We start from the raw sequence: 20,297 nt of genomic DNA, 5'->3' as shown, positions 1-20,297 counted from the left end.
TTTCCTGGAGTATATTAGGGATGGCTTTCGAGACCAATATGTCAAGGAACCAACTAGAGAACTTGCCATCCTAGACTGGGTGTTGTGTAATGAGAGAGGACTAATTAGCAGTCTTGTTGTGTGAGGCCCCCTGGGAAAGAGTGACCGTAATATGGTAGAATTCTTTATTAAGATGGAGAGTGACACAGTTAATTCGGAAACTAATTAATTCAGAGACTAGGGTCCTGAACTTAAGGAAAGGTAACTTCGATGGTATGAGACCTGAATTGGCTAGTTTAGACTGGCAAATGATACTTAAAGGTTTGACAGTGGATAGGCAATGGCAGACATTTATAGATTACATGGATGAACTTCCAACAATTGTACATCCCTGTCTGGAGTAAAAATGAAAAGGGGAAGGTGGCTCAACAGTGGCTAACAAGGGAAATTAGGGATAATGTTAAATCCAAGGAAGAGGCATATAAATTGGCCAGAAAAGCTGCAAACCTGAGGACTTGGAGAAATGTAGAATTCAACAGAGGAGGACAAAGGGTCTAATTAGGAGGGGGAAAATAAAGTATGAGAGAAAGCTTGCAGGAACATAAAAACTGACTGTAAAAGCTTCTATAGATATGTGAAGAGAAAAAGATTAGTGTTAGCGCGAATGTTTTCCTGGAAGAATCACTCGACACTCTGGGTCGGTTCCAACATCAAAACGGCCTTTATTACGCCGGCGGGGAGAGCGCCTCTGGTTCAACTCCAGGCACTCCACTCCACCGAACAAAGAAATTCATCGATATTTATATGTTTTACAATAGTTAATTACAATTACTCAGCCCACGTCAGCTGGACACAATCCAATCATAACGATTACAAATCGATTCCACTGGGCCAATGGAATTGGCCCCCAGGCACCAGGGGACTGCGTGATCATCTCATGTTTTAGCTGGGGCTTATTCATGGCCTCGTGATATTCTCCAGACGCCCTTATCTCTACAATCCTTGGGTTCTTCTTGCGCCTAACCTCCTTATCCTTACACAGTCACAGGAATTTCTTTGTTCAGTATTCTGCTAGGACATCTTGTCTGTGGTTTGTTGGTTAAGGATGTTCTGCTGAGCTCACCCTTTCCAGTGTTCCTGTACACAGAACTGCAGTGTCATCAGCTACCCAAAAATGTAGTCAAGCTAACTGTTAGCTGAATTCCCCTAGTGCTTTGCGGAACCCCTGGCAGCCATTTTATATCTGGCTACCATTTTACACATACATACATTCACATATATTCAGCAGGTGCCTTTGCCTTTGAAAGTGCCCTACAACAATTAGTGAAGACCAAGGTAGGTCCTTTGCAATCAGAATCAGGTGAATTTATAATGGGGAACAAAAAAATGGCAGACCAATTGAACAAATACTTCGGTTCTGTCTTCACTAAGGAAGACACAAATAACCTTCCGGAAATACTAGGGGTTCGAGGGTCTAGCAAAAAGGAGGAACTGAAAGAAATCCTTATTAGTCAGGAAATTGTGTTGGGGAAATTAATGGGATTGAAGGCATCCCAGAGTACTTAAGGAAGTGGCCCTAGAAATAGTGGATGCATTGGTGATCATTTCCCAACATTCTATAGACTCTGGATCAGTTCCTATGGATTGGAGGGTAGCTAATGTAACACCACTTTTTAAAAAAAGAGGGAGAGAGAAAACAGGGAATAATCGACTGGTTAGCCTGACATCGGTGGTGGGGAAAATGTTGGAATCAATTATTAAAGATGAAATAGCAGCGCATTTGGAAAGCAGTGACGGAATCGGTCCAAGTCAGCATGGATTTATGAAAGGGAAATCATGCTTGACAAATCTTCTAGAATTTTTTGAGGATGTAACTAGTAGAGTGGACAAGGGAGAACCAATGGGTGTGGTATATTTGAACTTTCAAAAGGCTTTTGACAAGGTCCCACACAAGTGATTGGTGTGCAAAATTAAAGCACATGGTATTGGGGTTAATGTATTGACATGGATAGAGAACTTGTTGGCAGACAGGAAGCAGAGAGTCAGAAAAAAGGGTCCTTTTCAGAATGGCAGGCAGTGAGCAGTGGGGTGCCGCGGGGTTCAGTGCTGGGACCCCAGCTATTTACAATATACATCAATGATTTAGATGAAGGAATTGAATGTAATATCTCCAAGTTTGCAGATGACACTAAGCTGGGTGGCGGTGTGAGCTGTGAGGAGGATGCTAAGAGGCTGTAGGATGACTTGGACAGGTTAGATGAGTGGGCAAATGCATGGCAGATGCCATATAATGTGGATAAATGTGAGGTTATCCACTTTGGTGGCAAAAATAGGAAGGCAGAATATTATCTGAATGGTGACTGATTAGGAAAAGGGGAGGTGCAACGAGACCTGGGTGTCATTGTACATCAGTCATTGAAGTTTGGCATGCAGGTACAGCAGGTGGTGAAGAAGGCAAATGGCATGTTAGCCTTCATAGCTAGAGGATTTGAGTATAGGAGCAGGGAGGTCTTACTGCAGTTGTACAGGGCCTTGGTGAGGCCACACCTGGAATATTGTTTCAGTTTTGGTCTCCTAATCTGAGGAAGGACGTTCTTGCTATTGAGGGAGTACAGCAGATTGATTCCCGGGATGGCAGGACTGACATATGAGGAGAGACTGGATCAACTGGGCTTGCATCCACTGGAGTTTAGAGGAATGATAGGGGATCTCATAGAAACATATAAAATTCTGGCGGGATTGGACAGGTTAGAGGCAGGAAGAATGTTCCCGTTGGTGGGGAGTTCCAGAACCAGGGGTCACAGTCTTAAGAATAAGGGGTAAGCCATTTAGGACCGAGATGAGGAGAAACTTCTTCACTCGGAGAGTGGTTAACCTGTGGAATTCCCTACCACAGAGAGTTGTTGATGCCAGTTCGTTAGATATATTCAAAAGGGAGTTAGATATGGCCCTTATTGCCAAAGGGATCAAGGGGTGTGGAGAGAAAGCAGGAAAGGGGTACTGAGGTTGAATGATCAGCCATGATCTTATTGAATGGCGGTGCAGGCTCGAAGTGCCGAATGGTCTGCTCCTGCACCTAATTTCTATGTTTCTATGACACAACATCTGTTGGAAATGTGGTTTTCATTATCTCCTTGGCCTCAGTACTTGGCCTCCTCAAGGATATCATGAGCCACGTCTTCAGTGGATAGCCCTTGTCTCCAAACAACCAGCCGAACAATCTGTTTAGAGGACGAAGAGCTGAGGGAATTTGGCGTGCACATGCATGATGATGATCTTATAGTTGCAGACGAGCTGCGCATTGAGGGAGTGTAAGGCCTTGTGGTTGACACAGACACCTGATTGATGCTGGGGTGCCCTGTTGGCCACGTATGCAGTTGATGATGCCCTGCACCTGTGGGAAGCCAGCCAGACTGGCAAAGGCCAGCGCCTACTCGGTAACACTGGTTTCATCAGTGGCAAAGTTGATATAATTGTCTGACTTGTCAAAGAGGGTATTGCTGATGCATCTGTGGATGGCAGACTGCAAGATGCCGCAAATGTCTACTGCAGATCCCTGGAAGTAGACTGAAGCAAAGAAGTGAGGGCGCTGGTGACTTTGACAGCCACTGGTAAGGTGTATCCACCCGCTCCTCTGGGCTGCAGATCTTGCTCCAGAAATCTGAAAATGTCTACGATAACCTGATGCGATAGCCTGAGCCTCCTTTGGCACTGCTGCTCAGTCATGCTGAGGAAGCTCATTCTCTGCCTGTATACACTGTGTTGGGGGTATGGCCTCCGCACGATGCAGCCCTGCGCCGATGCCCTCTGTCCTGTGCAGCATGAGGTGGTTGAGCAGAAGGTTGGTGGTGGTGTTGATGCTGCTGGTGTTGGGGCTCATCCTGATCCAATTCCGAGGACCAAGGTGAGACCTTCTAAACAGCACCCATTCTAATATAAAAGATGGCAGGTCAAGTCGAGATGACAGAAACAATCTGTCCGTGGTATGATAGGTTCTACCGATAAGGTGACAGTGGATCCCGACTTTGCTGGAAACGCTTGAAACCTCTAAAAAGTGAGGGCCCAAGTTTCCGATATCTGTTAGAACGGCGCACCTCCGAGAGGTCCGCCTATTTTGTGGAATGAAGAGCGACGCAGCACAACAGCACGGGGGCGGAGCTGCAGCCCTGGGCCAAAGAGTGCCGGCAGCTGCATGCGTGCGCAGTAGCTCCTGGCCCTCCCGGCGCATTCTGTCTCCGGGTGATCCTATCCCTGGCCGAAGGGATGTCGCGATGTTCGCCACCCCTATCCCTGGCTGAGTGGCCTGCCTGCTTCACTGTCCCTCGCTTCGCCTCCATTGCCCTTATCTCCTTGGCAACAGGGCCCGCCTGACTAGCACCTCTTCGGCGGTGGAACCCGCCCGAACTCCTCCCCGGTCGGTGGCGGGCCCCGCCCGACCAGCATCTCTTCGGCAGCGGGGCCCGCCCGAACAACTCCCCGTTAGCGGGCCCCGCCCAAACACCTCGGCAGCAGGGCATGCCCGACCAGCTCTTCGGCAGGCGGTTGGAGGGCTCCCGGTACTGCAGTAGGTGAGCAGAAACTTTTAATTTTTTATTTATTGATTTTTTAATTTTTGATTTTTTGATTGATTTATTGACTTATTTATCATTTATTATTGATGATGGCTCTTTATTGGTAAAAGTGAAGTGTTTAATGCTTTGGAAAATCCCCTAACTTCCCTTCCCCCCCCCCCCCCCCCCTCCGCCATATCTGGCTAGCTACGCCTAATTCTAAAGCGTACGCAAGGTTTTTCTGAGCGTACAAAAGTCGACACTTACTCTGTTCTAAGTTAGTTTGGAGTAACTTTTCACTGCCTAAACTTGTAAAACAGGCGTAAGTGGCTGGTAATGTCCCCTTTTGGGAAAAAAACTGAACTAAAAACTAAACTAAACTAACTCACTAGAACTGGAGCAAACTAAATGCCGAGAATTGCGATTTCTAAGATACTCCAAACTATAAACTAGTTGCTCAAAAAATAGGAGCAACTCCAGTCGAAACTTGGGCCCTTAAAATTCTGTGCTGACAATTCACTCAGCAACAGCATCTGCTTTAGGAATGTGACCAGCTGTCAGGTGGTCAGGAGTTTTTATTGTACTTTTCATGCTGCGCACTAATGAGGTGAATGAATGGCCATGGAACTTCTGCCTCAGGTTCACAGCTGTGGTTCCCAAGCTGCGTCATTCCCATGCTCATCAAGGGAAATTGTAACGGTAGGGTTAAAAAGACGCTTAAGGGTCTGACAAATACCTCATAACGATGTTATTAACCTCAGCCACCTCTGCCATTCGGGTCGCTGCCACCCTGGCAAACGCGCCCGAGGGAAAGACGTACGGGGGCGGGACGACAGCGGGTTCCTAATCCACTCCAAGGTTTTTAAAATTTCCCTCCCGACCTGCCTCCAATCGCGCCCGCACAGACCGCAGAAAATTCCGGCCTGTCTGTTTTACTCCAGCTGGAAACATAAAAAGGACCTTGTGCATTACAATGCATTCTTCAAAGTTTAGATTATAGCTGTAACTTGATGTATTAATAACTGTGATTCAAAGCAGTTCCATTGCTCCTTATTTGGCTTTGGCTTATTGAGGCGATGGGGAGATTAATGAATATTGATCAGTCCCTCAAGGAACAGCTGCAAGATTTGCTTAATATGAACGAAAGTCAAGAAATTTTGCAACCACAGTGAAAGATCCTGCAAATGTAAACGTTCCACTTACTTGTAGAAAAGGGTGATTCTTCATGCTCAACAAAAATGGGCAAGAACATGGCAAATGGAATATAATGTGGAGAAATGTGAAGTTATCACTTTGGTAGGAAAAATACAAAAACAGAGTATTTTTTAAATGGTGAGAGATTGGGAAATGTTGGTGTTCAGGGTACCTGGGTGTCCTTATACACAAATCACTGAAAGTTAACATGCAGGTACAGCAAGCAATTAAGAAAGTAAATGGTATGTTGGCCTTTAATACAAGAGGATTTGAGTATGGGTAAAGATGTCTTACTGCACTTATATTGGGCCCTGGTGAGACCACACCTGGAGTATTGCATACAGTTCCCCAAGGAAGGATATACAGGTACAATGTCGAAAATCTGGAGTTCCGTAATCTACTGTTTTGGAATTCGGATGATCTGTGGCGGGGTCATCCGGAAAATGTTGCGGAATCTGGACCCCCGCCTCGGGGCCACCGCTGACCTCTTCCCCCACCTCGGGCTGCCGCCGACCCCTGCCCCCACCTCGGGCTGCCGCCGACCCCTGCCTCGGATGGAGCCCAGGGAGAGTCCGCGCGCGGCGTTCCCGGGGAGCGGAGAGTGGCTCCGAGCTCAGGGGATTGCACCCCTCAGACCCGCCTGTGGCCGGTGGGGCGGGGGGGGAAATCAGAGCTTGGACTCACTCCAGGCACTGACATTGAGAGCGCACCGCTGTCATGGAGATCAAAACCCCGAGGTGGGCTGGAAAGCACTGCGATCAAAAGGGCAGGACCCTTGGCTTCCCAGGTCAGACTATTGCATCCCAGGGACCCGAGGCTATCGGCGGGGTGCTGAACTGCAGAGTCGCAGGCTAAGGACAGAGCGCTGGAGCCCAGGACAGCTCAGGCTACTGACTACAGCGGTGGGGAAACGAGTGGAGCCCGAGAGAGTCGCAAGTTTGTAGAAGGAAATATGAATGAAGTATATGCATGGGTATCAAACCTAGAGAGAGCTGCTCTTTGGAGTTTTCTTGGAATGTGCGGGCTTGAAGGCCGACAGCTTCAGGGAGATGGGGAGTTTAGGGAGTTATGGCTCTGAGCTTCCAGTAGGACGATTTCAGGAGTGGAAGGTATAAACCTTGAGACGGCAGGGGAGAAAGGCTCAGGAACTGGACGTGTCACAGATCTGGGGTTGAAAGAGTTGAGGCTGCGATATTCCCAGAAGATGTTTGTGCCGGGCGCAGACCTCGATGGTCTTGGCACTGAGGCGGGAAGTGGGGTCTGGGATGGTAACTTTCAGGAGGTAGTTGAAGAGTACGAAATGAGGGACCAAGGACCTTCCCCAGCACTTACAACCGAATATCACTCTTGGAAGTTGTTTTTCTTTCATACGCCCAGTGAGAGTAAAAAGGGATTTCAGCGTAATTTTTGAATCTTTGGGTTTTATTTGCAGTCACGGAGACCTCGAAACTCTACCTCAGGCCGACCCCACCCGCGCTGCCACTCGGCGCCCGATCCCCTTCCCCTCCCCTACTTACCTACCTTGGCCCAGGCATTTCCGGACTCGGGATATCAGAAAGACGTTTGGAAATACACAGAATCCGGAATGGCCTCGGTCCCGAGGCTTCCGGATTTTCGACGCTGTACCTGTACTTGCTAGAGAGGGATTGCAATGAAGATTCACCAGACTGATTCCTGAGATGGGGGTATTGTCCTATGAGGAGAGATTGTGTAGACTAGCCCTATATTCTCTAGCGTTTAGAAGAATGAGAGGTGATCTCATTGAAACATACAAAATTCTTACAGGGCTTGACAGGGTAGTTGCAAGGAGGATGTTTCCCCTGGCTGTGGAGTCTAGAACCAGGAGGTCACTGTCCCAGAATAAGGGGTTGGCCGTTTAGGACTGAGATGAGGAGAAATTACTCAGAGGATGGTGAATCTTTGGAATTTTCTATCCTGGAGGGCTGTGGATGCTCAGTCGTTGAGTATATTCAAGACAGAGACTGATAGATTTTTGAATATTAAGGGAGTCAAGGGATATGGGGAAGGTGTTGGAAAGTGGAGTTGAAGTAGATGATCAGCCATGATCTTATTGAATGGCAGACCAGGCTCGAGGGGCCGAAAGGCTACCCCTGTTCTTATTTCTTAAAACAAGTCAAGCACTTATCTTGTTTTTTTATCTGCTATTTTAAAAGAGCTATGGCAAAACCTAAAAGTGCACATTTGATCAAATTCAAAGCTGCCTTACCCTTGTGATGTTTAATTTCCATTTTTGAAACATATATGCTGAGGTTGTTCGCAAATGCTTATCAAAGCTACATCCCGATAAATGGAATGGTTCAATGATGCTAATGAATACATTTGAGGGATGGTTTAGTACTATTGGTGGACAATGTGGAATGGAGATATTAAATTTGGTAAGTAACTGGGCTGGATCCCAGACATTAACGAAAGCAAACAGCGATGCAATAGAGACCACCTCCTGCTATCTCAATCCCTTTGCCATTAAACTGATTCTTAGTCCCTATGCTAGTTAACATTGTAAATGATGCCCTTTCCTAAGAGACTGTCCCCCTCCCTTTCCAAGTCATCACCCCTTTGTCCTTGCAAACTGCCACCTTATCTCAAACCTCCCTTTCCTCTCCAAAGTCCTTGAATGTGTTGTCGCCTCCCAAATCTGTGTCCACCTTTCCTGCAATTCCATGTTTGATTTCTGTAAACAGGTGTTTCTCCTGCCACAAAATTGAAATGGCCCTAATTAAAGTCACAAGTGACATCCTCAGTAACTGTGACCGCAACGCACTATCCCTCCTCATCCTTCTTAACCTCTCTGCAGTCTTTGACATGGCTGACTACACCATCTTTTTCCAGTGCCTCTCCTCCTATTTTAAACTTAGTTCCATTCTTACCATTCCAATCATAGCCAGAGAATCTGGCTTCCCTTCAGGCACCATTTTCTGAGTCCCTCCCCAAGGATCCCTCCTTGGTTCCCTCCTCTTCCCCACACATATGATGACACTGGACTACATCATCCAAATGACGTAGCTTCAGGTTCCACATGTACACGGATGATACCCATCTCTAACTCTGCACTACCTCTCTCGATCCCTCCACTTCCTCTGTGTTGTCGGCCTGCTTATTCGACATATAGTCCTGGCTGAGCCGTAATTTTGTCCCGTTAAACACTAGGAAGACCAAATATTGGGCTTTCACCACAAACTCTCTACTCTCGCCACTAATTCCATCGCCATCCCCGGCTACTGTCTCTGGTTGAAGCTGACTGTTTGTAACCTCGGCATCTTATTTAACCTCGAGCTGAACTTCCAACCCCATGTCATCTCCATCACAAATCCACCTCTGTAACATTGTCCATCTCTACCTGCCTCAGCCCATCAGCTACTGAAACACTCATCCATACTTTTGTCATCTCCAGACTCAACTATTTCAATGCTATCCTGGCCAGCTTCCCATCTTCCACCCTGCATAAACTTCGCTGCTCATATCCTAACTTGCACAAGGTCACTGATCTACATTGGGTCCCGGACCCCCCCCCCCCCCAACAACTCCGACAATATTCTCTTATTCATATCCTTTTATGGCCTCACCCGTCCTAATCTCTGTAACCTCCTCCAGCCCTACAACTCTCCAAGAACTCGCCATTCCTCAAGCACTAGCCTCTTATAAATTTTCCACTCCCTTCACCTTCCCATTGGCGGCAGTGCTTTTATCTATTTAGGCTTCAAGCTCAGGAATTGCCTCCCTAATCCTCCCTTCCTTTACACCTCTCCTCCTGTAAGACTCTGCTTTGAACCTTCCTCTTTCACAAAACTTTTAATCAGCCCTCATAATATCGCCTCCTTTTGGCTCGTTATCAATTTTTCTTCGATTACGATTCTGTGAAGTGCCTTGGAAAAATTTTCTACATTAATGATGCTACATAAATGCGAGTTGTTGTTGGATACGCAAATTAAAATACCAAATATGTATATACTTAGCATCAATAAAAGCAGCACGCACAAAGAGGGGATTTTTTAAATTTTTGTGTCACAGGTAACACTAGAAGTGACCAAATTGCATATCCACTTTATCATCTAATGAAAGCTTACTATTAGAGGTGTGTTGATGACTTTAGTTCCTGACCACTATCAGGACATAATCCAGCTCACCAGAGTTAATTCCTGCATTTTTAATAGTGATTGCATATTATGACTTTTTAACTGAGGCATTATCTTGCTTGCTATCTGTAAATTTCTGTTAGCATGTAAAGTGCATGAATTAGGGTTCCAATTTACATCCGATTATATTACATAGGATAGACAACACAGAAACAGGCTATTCGGCTCAACAAGTCCATGCTGGCGTTTATGGTCCACTTGAGCCTCCTCCTGTCTTTCCTCATCTAAATCTATCAGCGTAACCCTCTATTCCCTTCTCTCTCATATGTTCCTCTCGTCTCCCTTTAAATGAATCTATACTATTCACTTCAACTACTCCCTGTGGTAGCGAGTTCCACATTCTCACCACACTTTGGGTAAAGAATTTTCTTCTGAATTCCCTTTTGGATTTCTTAGTCACAATCTTATTTTGAAGGCCTCTTCCCCACAAGTGGAAACATTCGCTCTCTATCCATTCTATTAAAACCTTTCATAATTTTAAAGACCTCTATTAGGTCACCCCTCTGCCTTTTTTCAAGAGAGGAGACCCAGCCTGTTCATCCTTTCCTGATATGTATACCCTTGCATTTCTGGTATCATCCTTGTAAATCTCTGCACCCTCTCCAGTGCCTCTATATCCTTTTTATAATATCGCGACCATAACTGTACGCAGTACTCTTAAGTGTGGTCTAGCCACGGTTCGTTACAGATTTAGCATAACTTCCCTACATTTCAATTCTATACCTCTAGAAATAAGCCCTAGTGCTTGGTTTGCTTTTTTTTAAGGCCTTGCTAACCTGTGTTGCAACTTTCAGTGATTTGTGTATTTGTACTCCAAGATCTCTTTGTTCCTCTATTCCACCTAGACTTGCACCCTCCAAGTAATAAGTGACCTCCCTATTCTTCCTACCAAAGTGTAATACTTCACATTTATCTGTGTTGAACTTTATTTGCCAATTATATGCCCGTTCTGCAAGTTTATTAACGTCGTCCTGTAATTTGTTGCAGTCCTCAGTATTGACTCGACCCCAATTTGGTGTCATCCGCAAATTTAGAAATTGTGTTTTTGATTCCAAAGTCTAAATCGTTAATATAAATTGCGAACAACAGTTGTCCCAGCACTGATCCTTGTCAAACACCACTACCCACCTTCTGCCACTGTCAATAGCTACCTTTTACCCCTACACTCTGTTGCTGTCTTGAAGCCAGCTAGCCATCCATTCTGTTTCTTGTTCCCTGACTCCACATTCTCTGACTTTGTTCATCAGTCTATTATGGGGTGCCTTATCGAAAGTCTTTTGAAAATCGAGATAAATTAAATCTACTGCATTACCATTATCTACTCTCTCTGTTACCTCTTCAACAAATTCAGTGAGGTTGGTCAAGCAAGACTTTCCCTTTTGCAATCCATGCTAACTATTCATTATATTTTTGGTTTCTAGTCATTTATTCAGTACGGTAAGATTTAAAATACCATTGGAACAATAATTCAACTATTTAAGAAAAGTAAAAGAAACTTTTTCAATCAAGCAACTTAAATGCATTATAGTTTCTTTCCTTGTCTTCATGACAAAACAAACACAATGCACACGTTTTAGACACAGTTCCAAGATCTTCAGTTGGCCACTTTTCCCATGGAAATGCTGACTTAAAAACTATTTTTCTTCAGTACTTTTCTTGGTAAATTTCTAAATGTGTACACCATTTTTCCCCAACACATTATTGGCCTTTTGAATCATGAAAAATTTGAAAGTCAAATAATTGTAGGAATATTGTCTTGTGTTTGTATAATTCTGATTCATTACCAACACTGAGTATACACACTATTTATTTGCTGGATGGAAAACCTGCATGTTTCAAAAGCTACAAATGATTAGTACTCAATTTGTTTAACAATGAGGTGCTCACTAGGTGCCTGAAGCATAAAATTTTAATTTGTTTTAACAATGAAACATTTTCTGCATTACAGCTTTTGAGTTGACTGTTATTAACATGGCTGTCATTAAAAAAAATAACCAAATCCAGGATAATGGTTCAGATTCAGTTTGTTCCTTCTTGGGAAGTATTATGATAATGTAGTGACATTTTGTGTGTTTTTGAGGTAACCAATTAAAAATGATATGTGGACATCATACATTTTTAATGGCATTAAATATTTAAAGCTTAAATGCAGATAAATTATGATTATTCATCTAAAAAGTTTAGCGACCTCTGAATTTATAGTGTTTACTGTGAATTTATGAAGTCGCTCAGTGCAGTAAAGAATGAACAGTTATTGGCAGTTTAACCAGGAATGAGATATTTTTAGTATGGATCACCGATAAACCGAGGGCCCGTCTGCCCTCTGACCTCGACATAAAAGATCCCATGGCACTATTCAAGGAAGAAAAGGGGAGTTCTCCAGTGTCGTGACTAATATTTATCCCTCAGTCAATGTCACTAACACAAATTATCTGGTCATTGTCTCACTGCTGTTTGTGGCACCTTGCTGTGCGTAAATTGGTTGTCACGTTTCCTACGTTACAACAGTGACTGCACATCAAAAGTAATTAATTGGCTATAAAGCGCTTTGGGACGTCCTGAGGTGGTGAAAGGCACTTTCTCATGCATAATTCATCATCTTTATTGCAGTTCAGATGAGTTGAAGCTAGATTCTAATTGAGGTTTGCTGAATTGGGTGAGCTCTCCACAGTTGCTAGTTTCACAAACATTTTTTCTACAATGTGATCAGCTGTCCAAATCTTTAAAAAAAAATCTTTCCACCCCTTCTCTTCATCTTCCCAGTGCCATTTTCACAAGGAACCATTATCCAAACACTATTGAATGAGCCATATGGAAACTACTGATTCTCACCCAGACAACTCGAAGGACCATCCTGCATTCCGTTTAGCTAGATCTTCACACTCAAGTAGGCAAACCAATGCTGAAGCATTGGGTATAGAAAGTAACAACTGCACACAGCTGTATAACTTGCTAAGTCCAAAGCATCGAACAAACATTTGCAAAGTCTTTGTAAAATTTGAAGATGTCTGGGATGTGGATCAAGATATCTAAAACAAACTTGACTGTGTGTGGATGTGGTTTTTCATATCCTCAAAGGAAAAAAAAATGTAATGCTTCAAGCAGGAATGGAATATGCACAATCATTTCAAGGACCATTCTGATTTGCATCACAAACCATGGGTAATACCTATGTAAAAGGAAACTATTGTGAGTTTCTTTTTAACCACACCCTTCCCTGTTCATATTTGCTACATGGTGTATATTTATGATTCATTTCTGTTTTATTTACAACACTTATACTGTTTCAAAAAGCAAGAGAGGAAAATGCCATCAGTTGTGCTTCAACAATGTACATTCCTCAACTATATTTTGAATTTCACAATTGTTTGAAAGCCTTATCACAAGTAGTTTGCATTCTTTAATTCTTAAGGGTATCTAGTAAAACATTAATGATGTATTATGTTGTGTTTTGTAGAGCACGTTTGTTCCATTCTGTCTTCCATGCTACGGAACTTGAAGGGTCAGCAGCGAACTCGGCTACTTAACAAATTCACTGAAAACGACTGTGAAAAGGTAACCCTGTCCTTCTTTTCACACTGGGTTATTTTCTGGTTAATAGCTGATTTTGCCTGTATTTGACTTTTAGACTTGTAATGGTGCATTGTTTTGTCCCAGTTAAATCCTAGCTAACTTCATGATCGGTTATAGACTGTAACTCTGGTTATATTTGCTTCAAGGCCATGCTGAATTACATTGAATTGCTATTGTATTAGTGTCTGCAAATGGGCGCGGACCCAGGTGTCTGGAGAGGGTAATGGTAACACGTTACTGTCTGTCCTGTGGTGCATGAGGGGGGGCCTGTACAAGCTGATATACTTCGGTTATGTATTATGTGCCGGGTAAAAATGACCTTTCTAGTACTGAATTAACTAGATTGTTGACTGTACATATGTACTGTAAACTGGATAAATCATGCACCTGTACAGTTATTATTTAACAAGCTGCTGAGATATATAATCAGTGCTGTCTATCTCATGCAATGAGAAACCCTGAAAATTCTTCCCATCCTTCTCATAATTTGCTCAGTATTTTTCAAGAGTAAGTGGGTCGCAACTCAACTGAGAGGTAGAGATAGCAAGCAAGCAGGAGGGTGGGGTTCCACGTGCATAGAGCTGTGGAAAGTGAGACTGCTTAGGCACTCAGCAGTTTAGCTTGCAATAATTATTTTTTGATGTAATTTAGTGGAATTCTGCATAAAACCTGTGTACATGAACTGGGGTGTTCAACAACATGCAAATAATAGGAAACATAAAAGGGCTGGGAAAGACAGTATATAATTTCTCAACACTTGTGCACTCAATGGTGCACTCAGCTCCGCATTGCTCAGCAACAAGTCCAGGAGCCATGCAATGGACCAGAGGAGTTCAGCACAGAATCCACACTCAAGGGAAGGGAGAGGGAAAGAGAAAAAGGAAAAGGGAGAGGGAAAGGGCGATGGAGGTGGAGAGGGAAAGGGAGAGAGGGAGAAAGAGAGAAGGGAGCAAGAGATAGAAGTGAGGAAAAGGAATGAGAAAGAGAACATTTGATTGAGAGATAGAGAAATAGGAAGAGAGAGAGAAAAGAGGGCAAAAAATTAGAGCAAGAGAGAGAGAAATAGAGATCCCGAGATTCAGAGAGAAAACTGAAATCTCAATCCAGGGGCTCAGACTGGAAACGTCGCCCCCAGCTCAACATTCCGAGCAGTAACAAATGGGAATCTGTTCCGTCTCCGCCGCCTCCAGGCTAGATCCAAGGTTGTCCCATCCTCTCTCATCGAACTACAGTATGCAGACGACGCTTGCGTCTGCGCACATTTGGAGGCCAAACTCCAAGCATTCGTCAACACCTTCACCAAAGCGTACAAAAGCATGGGCCTTACACTAAACATCCGTAAGATAAAGGTCCTCCACCAACCTGACCCCGCCACACAACACTGACCACACCCCCCCCCGGGTTATCAAAATCCACGGTGAGGCCTTGAACAACGTGGACCATTTTTCATAACTCGGGAGCCTACTGTCAAAGGGCAGACATCGATGACGATGTCCAACACCACCTTCAGTGTGCCAGCGCAGCCTTCTCTCGCCTGAGGAAGAGAATATTTGAAGACCAGGACCTCAAAGCTGGCACCAAGCTTATGGTCTACAGGGCAGTAGTGATACCCGCCCTCCTATATGGCTCAGAGACGTGGACTATTTCCAGCAGACACCTCAAAGCACTGGAGAAGTACCACCAACGCTGCCTCCGCAAGATCCTGCAAATCCATTGGGAGGACAAACACACTAACATCACTGTTCTCGCTCAGGCCAGCATCGAAGCACTAACCGCGCTCGATTAGCTCCGCTGGGCAGGCCACATCGTCCGCATGCCCGACACAAGACTCCCAAAGCAAGCGCTCTACTCGGAGCCTCGACATGGCAAGCAAGCCCCAGGTGGGCAGAGGAAACGTTTCAAGGACACCTTTAAAGCCTCCTTGATAAAGTGCAACATCCCCACTTGGGAATCCATGGCCCAAGCGCGCCCTAAGTGGAGGAAGAGCATCCAAGAGGGCGCTTAGCACCTCTAGTCTCGTTGCAGAGAGCATGCAGAAACCAAGTGCGGACAACGTAACGAGCAGGCAGCAATCCAGGCTCCCCATCCACCCTTTCCTTCAACCACTGTCTGCCCCACCTGCAACAGAAACACTAGGTCCCGCATTGGACTGTTCAGCCACCTGAGAACTCACTTTTAGCAGGGACTGCCTCTGATGATCTTATGCGTGCCTAACCTACGACTTCGCCTCAGTGTCTCGTCTCCCCTGTGGCTGCCTCATGAGTCTGGGAAGGCTGCTGTGTTCACTGTGTGGAAGATGCAGATGTCCTTAGGACATCCTCGAGCAGCTTTGGGCCTGGAAGGGCCGGCTGGAGACTGGTCAACACCCTCCTGGGTGGGTTCAATCTGACTTGGCTCGAAGCCATGCATGGAGGCACTGGTGGAGTGACAGGTCTAGGGCCAGGAATGCTGCGAGCCGGAGGGAGCGCATCATCCGTATTCTGGCCTGAGGAGCCTGAGTGACTCACCAGGGGCGGTACAATACCACCACCAATCTGAAGGAGCTCAGGTACGGTGCTGTGGCGCCACACCGGAACGTCCCCCGTGGCCCTTGGTGGACCCAGCCACGAAAGCAACACTGAGGTCTCGGGGGGCATCCAGCTTGAGACTGCATGCGAGCAGCCATAGTCTGAAAGCCACCAGATATGACAGCACTTAGACGCTCCGTCGAGTCTTGCAGAACCGCGGCCATCCTCTCCAAAGCAGCACCGATACGCTCGTTTCCTCGTGCCTGTGCTGCAATGGCAGCTGCCACAAAACCCTAAGGGTGAATAATGCCCTAATTAAAACTGCAAACTTTCAGGTTTGAAGGGCTAATAAGACTGGAACATTTTTTGTGGTCAAAAAGCTGAATTTGGATCCAATGGCCGCCCTATACTTTGAGGCGCTAATTGGGGAAAAAAGGCCTTTACACCACCAGCTTTCTGGCTGCACTGAATTTCGGCTCTATAATAAATAATTCTGAGGGCCAAAGGAAGCTGCAAGGGGATGCTGATAAGATAGTGGAACGGGCAAAAAAGTGGCAGATGGAATTCAATGTCAATAAATGTGAGGTGATAAAATTTGGTTTTAAGAAAAGTAATTCGTACACTTTGAATGGGGTAAATCTGGGTGATGTGAAAGAACAAAGTGGAATTCAGTGTTCGGGTTTACAAAATACCAGAGCAGCGCCTCAAGTGGGTAAGGCCGTAAAAAGTTAATGCAATATTGGCTTTTAAAGTAAGAGGCATTGAGTATAAAAGCTGAAACATTACATTATATCTGTATAAAGCATTAGTAAGATCACAGTTGAAGTGCTGTGTGCAGTCCTTGGCTTCACTCTATAGGAAGAATGTTGAGGCAATAAAGTGGGTACAGCACAAATTCACTAATGCTGCCTGGTTTGGTAAAATACAGATATGAAGCAAGACTTGAAATATTACGACCGCTTTCGGTAGAACAGAGCAGATTTAACGGGTGATTTGATAGAGGTGTTTACAATTGTCAGAGGATAGGACAAAGTAGTTAGAAACAGGCTATTTCCAGTGATCGGGTAGTCTAGAATGAGGGGACATAGATTTAAGACAGAGGGCAAGAGAATTTTTATTAGGGAGGGCTGTGATTGAAGCAGAGACCATGTCATCATTTAAGAATAGATTAGCTAGGTGTTTTGAAGTAAAAGGAAATAAAGAGGTATGGGAACAGGATGTGCACATAAGATTAGGACTCTGCTCATGGATAAATATCAACACAGGCCGGTTGGCCCGTTATTGTGTTGTAATTTATATGTAATTCCTTCTAAACCGTGCAGGAAGCAGTGATACTTGTCACAATTTCTAAATGGGTTTAGAATAAAACAGCATTTACCACTGATGTAAAATGCAGACAGATAATCTTGTATCCCTGGGCCCAAGTTTTGGGCCGCGCCTAGAACGGCGCAGCCCCGACCTGGACGCCCGTTTTTCGCGTAACAAAGTGCGCCTAAAAAAAACTTCCAGATTCTCCGGCTCCCTGCTGGTCCTCTGGCCCTCGGTGCAGCACAGCACGAGCTGTAGGGGGCGGAGCTAGGTCCCTGCGCTGAAAACAGTGCCGGGACCTCTGCACATGCGCACTACATTGGGCGCACATGTGCAGTAGCTCCAGGCGCCCAAAACTGTGTGGGAGAGGCCCGAAGCACGCAGTCCCTTGCCCTGGCCGAATGGCCTCACTGGGGCTGCGTGCATAAGGCTCCTCTCACGCCCGGCTCCTGCTTCCTCCCGACCCGACTCGATTCCCGATCCCCCGCCCCCGACACCGACCCGACTCCCGCTCCTCCCCCCCCCCCCCCTCCCCGGACCGGACGGACCCGACCCCCCGGACTGGACCTGACCCGCGCTTAGCGCCCCCCCCGACCCGAATCGAACCTCCCTCCCTCCCACCCCCCGCGCTCCCGACCACCCCCCACCTGGACCCGACCCAACCTAACATCCCTCCCCCCGCCCCCGACACGAACCGACCTCCCTCCTCTCCCCCCCCCGACCCAATCCGTGCTCCCGAACGCGCTCCCGACCCGACTCAATGCCACCTACCTGTAAATCTGGTGCTGGGGACAGGCCCTGCCCGAAGTCTTGGGCCCGGCCCGTTCAGCCTCCGCCCTCCCCCCCCCCCCCCCCCGTTCAGCCTCATTCCCCCTTCTCCTTCGCCTCTTTTCCCTTCCCCTTCTCCTCTTCCCCTTCTCCTCCTCCCCCCCCTTCCCCTTTTCCTCCTCCCCCCCCTTCCCCTTCTTCCCCTTCTCCTTCTCCCCCCACCCTTCCCCTTCCCCTTCTCCCCCCTTCCCCTTCTCCCCCCCTTCCCCTTCTCCCCACCCCTACTCCCCCCTTCCCCTTCTCCCCCCCCTTCCCTTCTCCCCCCCTTCCCCTACTCCTTCTCCCCCCTCCTTCTCCCCACCCCTTCTCCCTCCCCCTTCTCCCCCACCTCCCCCATCCCTCCCTCCCCCTCCCCCATCCCTCCCTCCCCTCCCCCTGCCCCCCCCTCTCCCTCTACCCCCCCCTCCACCCTCTCCCCGCACTGTCAGAACCACAGACACTGACAGACAGAGAGTGAGACACACACACAGACAGACAGAGAGATAGAGACACTGACAGAGACACACTGGGGTGGGGGGGTGGAGGGGGGGAATCCCAGCACGCTGTTGGAGGGCTCCCGGTGCTGCAGTCGGTAAGTAGAAAATGTTTTATTTATTGATTTTAAAAAAAAAAAAAAAAAATTTTTTTTTTGGATTGATTTATTGATGTTTTTATCATTTATTATTGATCATGGCTCTTTATTTATAAAACTGAAGTGTTTAATGTTTGTAAACTTCCCTTTAAACCGCCCCCCCGCCCCCCCAATTCCCTACGCCTGATTTGTAACCTACGCCTGATTTTCTAAAGTGTCGACTAGGTTTTTTCGAGCGTACAAAAATCTTCACTTACTCCATTCTAAGTTAGTTTGGAGTAAGTTTTCACTGCCGAAACTTTGAAAACAGGCGTAAGTGGCCGGACACGCCCCCTTTTGAAAAAAAATTCTGTTCCAAAGTGAAACTATTCTAACTGACTAGAACTGGAGCAAACTAAATGCCGAGAATTTGAATTTCTAAGATACTCCGTTCTACACCAGTTGCTCCAAAAAATCAGGAGCAACTGAGGCCGAAACTTGGGCCCAATATCTTGGCTGGACAATGAGTGAAGTACTAGAATCTTTCATCACAGCATTTTATAGCAAAATATGCATTCTATCTGAGCAACTACATTGCTAACATACTAATCCCAACAAACTGTTACACAAGCATGAAAAATATTCTCAATATATTCATGTCTTGTAAATGAATTTTGCAAAGGCAGTTTACTATTAAAGTTATTTTTTTCCCTTCAGTGCTGTTTGTACTTGTACTTAAAACTAGGTCATAATCTGTTAACTGCAACTCAGGTGATGGACTATTTGTGCTATTCAAAGCATTAGAGCACATCGGCTATTTTGTTTGAGATTGGCAAAGTCTTGCTGTCTAAAAAAAATAGGTCACAAGGTAAAATGCTTTACATTCAGTGTTGAATGGATAAGAATCTATGTTAAGGAGCAGAATGTTCAATTACAAGCAAAAGGAAAATTTGGCTCATCGCCACAGAAACAGTCCAGTAGGGTGAGGATTGACCTCCATCTTTTAAGATATTGAAAAGTTTGGAGTTTATGGAAAAGAGAAGTCTACTGCTCATTAAAAAAAGTTAAATTCATGATTTGATTCTACCCCAGCCATCTCTTGCATAGTTTAACAAAAGTAAGTTTCCTCATAAACTAGGAAGTTTTGATGAATTGCAAAAACAAACATTTGTATTTTACCTCAATTTGTTTCCATTTAACAGTTAATTTTAATTTCAATTTGTATTTATCAATTGACTATCTCGATGAAATTGATGCAACTAAGGGCATCAGGTTTGACCATTCTGATCAGGCATGTTCTTGCCATGTTATTCGAGCTTACTGCAGTTACACCCCAATTGGCAAAATCTACGAGACACTAAATAAAAGCAAGGAGGATGTTGGCACCTATGACCGTCATTCAGGGACATGTATTCCAACTGCAGTGCTGCTTGATTTCTCCATTTATGCCTTTTTCAAATATTTATGAATACTGCTTGTTGAAGCCGACTCCAACATCTAAATGGGTAAAATCTCCCTCGTGTCATCCAGCTGCTCTTGATCCTTGAAAGATTTGTTTCTTTAAAAAGAGTTCACAACATGTTAACAGAAATGAAGCAGAAATTGAGCAAGCTGAGAAATGTGTGGGGACTAAAGGGGAAAAGGCCTTTTACTG

At 45.5% G+C, this 20,297-nt stretch overlaps 1 protein-coding gene across 1 annotated transcript in view; it reads left to right on the top strand.

Moving 5' to 3' along the window:
• Positions 1 to 20,297, top strand: part of ctnnbl1 (catenin, beta like 1) — a 248,412-nt gene that overhangs the window by 160,421 nt on the left and 67,694 nt on the right. Inside the window, exon 12 of the mRNA XM_070894879.1 lies at positions 13,335 to 13,432. Within this exon, the coding sequence (XP_070750980.1) occupies positions 13,335 to 13,432 (98 nt within the window). The remainder of the gene's footprint in view (positions 1 to 13,334; positions 13,433 to 20,297) is intronic.

Source organism: Pristiophorus japonicus, chromosome 12, assembly GCF_044704955.1.
Source record: "Pristiophorus japonicus isolate sPriJap1 chromosome 12, sPriJap1.hap1, whole genome shotgun sequence".
Lineage (NCBI taxonomy): Eukaryota > Metazoa > Chordata > Chondrichthyes > Pristiophoridae > Pristiophorus > Pristiophorus japonicus.
Note: the sequence above shows the minus strand (reverse complement) of the source record. Positions and strands in the feature narration are given on the sequence as shown.